Source organism: Stegodyphus dumicola, chromosome 10 (genome assembly GCF_044657685.1).
Source record: "Stegodyphus dumicola isolate Sdum_Otavi_A_Nest chromosome 10, ASM4465768v1".
In the NCBI taxonomy this organism is placed as follows: domain Eukaryota; kingdom Metazoa; phylum Arthropoda; class Arachnida; order Araneae; family Eresidae; genus Stegodyphus; species Stegodyphus dumicola.
Genome location: NC_140777.1, coordinates 155,202,827 through 155,205,861, shown reverse-complemented (window position 1 = coordinate 155,205,861; position 3,035 = coordinate 155,202,827). Strand labels below are relative to the sequence as shown.

At 36.1% G+C, this 3,035-nt stretch overlaps 1 protein-coding gene across 1 annotated transcript; it reads left to right on the top strand.

Annotated features, from left to right (window-relative positions):
* Positions 1 to 2,342: 2,342 nt before the first annotated feature.
* LOC118186155 (protein GVQW3-like) lies at positions 2,343 to 2,759 on the top strand. The gene has a single exon (XM_035356239.1). The coding sequence runs from the start codon at positions 2,343 to 2,345 to the stop codon at positions 2,757 to 2,759; it is 417 nt and encodes a 138-aa protein (XP_035212130.1).
* Positions 2,760 to 3,035: the final 276 nt, after the last annotated feature.

The window sequence follows — 3,035 nt, the reverse complement described above, 5'->3', positions numbered from 1 at the left end:
ATCGCTTCACATTACTGAAGTGGCAATAACTTCGTATACTATGCTACCATTTTTCCTCTAATATGAAATTTTGAGCTTTTCTATTATCGGACAGCCTACCAGCTGCTGAGCGGAGTCTAACGAAACAACTGGTGGTTCTGTCCGGGGTTCGAATCCCGGCGAACGGGCTGGCTGCGAGGATGTTTTCTTAGTTTTCCATACGTGTAACATGTATTTAAGCCAGTTTCCGTTAGGCAGTCTTCCAACGAAGGCATCCTTCACCTTAGGTAAATAACCCTCGAGTATCTTGCCATAATCAAATAAACTATTACCCATAACATGCTTCAAATATTTTTCTGTTCAAAAGTGCATGCGCCAAAGTTGGCCCCCGTTGAATGAAATATATTTTTTATTTTTTCTTTGTTTTATAACAATGTTCTTGTGTTCAGAATCTGAAGCATCAATAAAATAGTTTTAATAATATGCGATTCTATTTTGTTTAATGAAAAATTAATTTAAGCGACAAATTTCTTACGTTTAGAAAAATTTTCGATTGTCGAAACGAGTTGCTGTCAAAAGCGCATCTTCTCGTTGCTGCATTTATAGGATTTTGCGGCCAGACATTGCCAGCGAAATATATTACAAAAAATTATCTATGTAGGGTTAATGAATATTCCGTTTAGTATTTGAATTTATCAGTGTTATTACACATCAGTTTATCAGTGTAAGTTATATCGAGATTTAGTTGTGTTCGATATAAGATTTTTTTTGTTTATATAAATCCGATTCGTTTAATAATATTATATTTATGAAATACTATTTATTAGGTTTCCAAATCTGTCAAACCCAATTAATGGCCTCTTGGCTAAGATTTCTGATTACCGCTAGTTCGATTCATATTCGAACCCAAACAAATGAACTGGTTGCATGGTTGGGTTTTGTGATTTTCCCTATGTGTAACATGAACATGAGTACGTTTTACTTAGAAAGTCGTCCATGGAGACATTCATTTCCTTCAGCTGATAGATCTCGTTTCCTCTGCCATACTCAAATAATTAAAAAAAATTGTCAAAAAGACTAACAGATGTATATAACAAAATAAAATTAAATGCATATAACAAAATAAAATTAAATGCATATACCAAAACTGAAGTAAATGTATATAACAAAAAAAATGAGGTAAAAACAAATTTTTAATCATTTTTTAATACAGTAGTTTTTAAATTGTGTTGTTTTCAAATTTTATTTTATTTTTTATATGTACTAATAATATGCAGTTTATATGTGCAAAAGTGTGCTTGTTCAGCATAGCCATATACATTAATTAAATAAATCTGATTTGTAAATGCATGCACTAACGCGCAATTCTCGTAATTTGGAAAACACTACACGTAAAGTACGTTCTGAGAAAAATATTTATAAACTGATGGTCTGAGATGATGACTGATGGTCTGATTATGGTCTGAGAAAATTAAATTTCGTCTGCATACTCGGTGCTTTGCAAAACAATTTAAATAAGTTTATTAATTTGTTTCTTCTATATTAAAAAAAACTTAGTTTCTTTTTCATCTATATATGAAAAATATCAAAATCTTGCTGTCAAACTGGAAATTCTTAAAAATATAAAACTCTTTTTTTTTTTTTCAAACAAAGGTTTCTGAGGAATTTCTATAGGTCAGCGGGTAGTAACAGGACCACTGAATGCTTTGTTTGAAAAACCCGATGAAGGGGAGGATTTCAACCCCAAAAGACTTTCTTTAACAAGCAGATGTAGTCCAAATGGCTTCTGAGAAGCGTTTGTATTTGAATAGCTAGAAGCTTGAGTTGGAAGACTTATTGTTCCCGAAGCAATCAGTTAGACTGAAATCAAATTTGTTATAGATATTTCTCTCTCTCTTTCTCTGTGAGTTTTTCAAATCCTGAAATGAGTAACGGTTTATTTTGTTTCACGTATACAGGGAAACTGCATGTAAAGCAAAATATTTCCAGGCACCCATTGTATGTTAATCATTGTACGCCCCCTCAGCTCTTCGGTTGGATATTAAGGAAATAAATTCCTATACTGCTTTCTTATTACTTTTATAGGGAAAGATTTGAAAAAAATATACCTTCATATGTAAAGTTTCTCTCTCTTTTCTTACAACACACAAGTACTCTTTCAAATATGGCTGACCTATGAACCTAAATTTTTTTGCTATAAAATTTTATATAAAAATTACCCACATTCATTAGACATAGCTTTGTGTATATTACGTAGGTTGATCAATATTTCCACCCAAGGTGGCTGACAGATGGCGCTAGTTGTCCTTTAGCGATTCTACGAGTACGTAGCGTCATTACGCAGACACTTAAGAGCGACTGTAATGGCACGAAGTCTAGAAAAGTGGTCTCGCGTACAGGTGCGAGCCTTAATTCGATTCTTATGGGCCAAGAATGTAGCCGCATCCGAAATTCACAGACAAATCATTGAGGTATACGGGGACAAAGCAATGAGTAGACAACAGGTAGCGAAATGGTGTCGTTCTTATCAAGCGGGCAGGGAGCATGTGAAAAACCGCAATATGGAAGCGAGCGGCCGTCCAAGTTCTTCAAGGACGGATTTCAACACGGCACGTGTTGAAGAAATCATCCAAACGGATCGACAAGTAACCGTGCGTGAGATTGCCGCAGAGTTGGACTTGAATTATGGTAACGTTCAGCCGATGAGTTGCGATATTCCAAAGTTTGTGCCCGCTGGGTTCCACGTGCGTTGTCCGCGGAGCATAAGGCCACTCGAATAATGTGCAGCCTCACATTTCTTCAGCGATACCATACAGACGGTCAATACTTCATTGATCGCATCGTTACCGGTGATGAAACATGGCTGCAGCACTTCACCCCACATCCAAAAGAGCCACGATGGAGTGGAAGCACGCTGGATCACCGACGAGGAAGAAGTTTAAGGTCACACCCTCTGCTGGTAAAGTGATGGCAACCGTTTTCTGGGATACGACTGGTGTTATCCTAATCGAGTATTTGGAGTGTGGCCATAACATTAAGGCTGATCGTTATTGTGC

Excerpts from the sequence above, each read along its gene's own strand:
- LOC118186155 (XM_035356239.1), top strand. The coding sequence starts at position 2,343 with ATGGCACGAAGTCTAGAAAAGTGGTCTCGCGTACAGGTGCGAGCCTTA.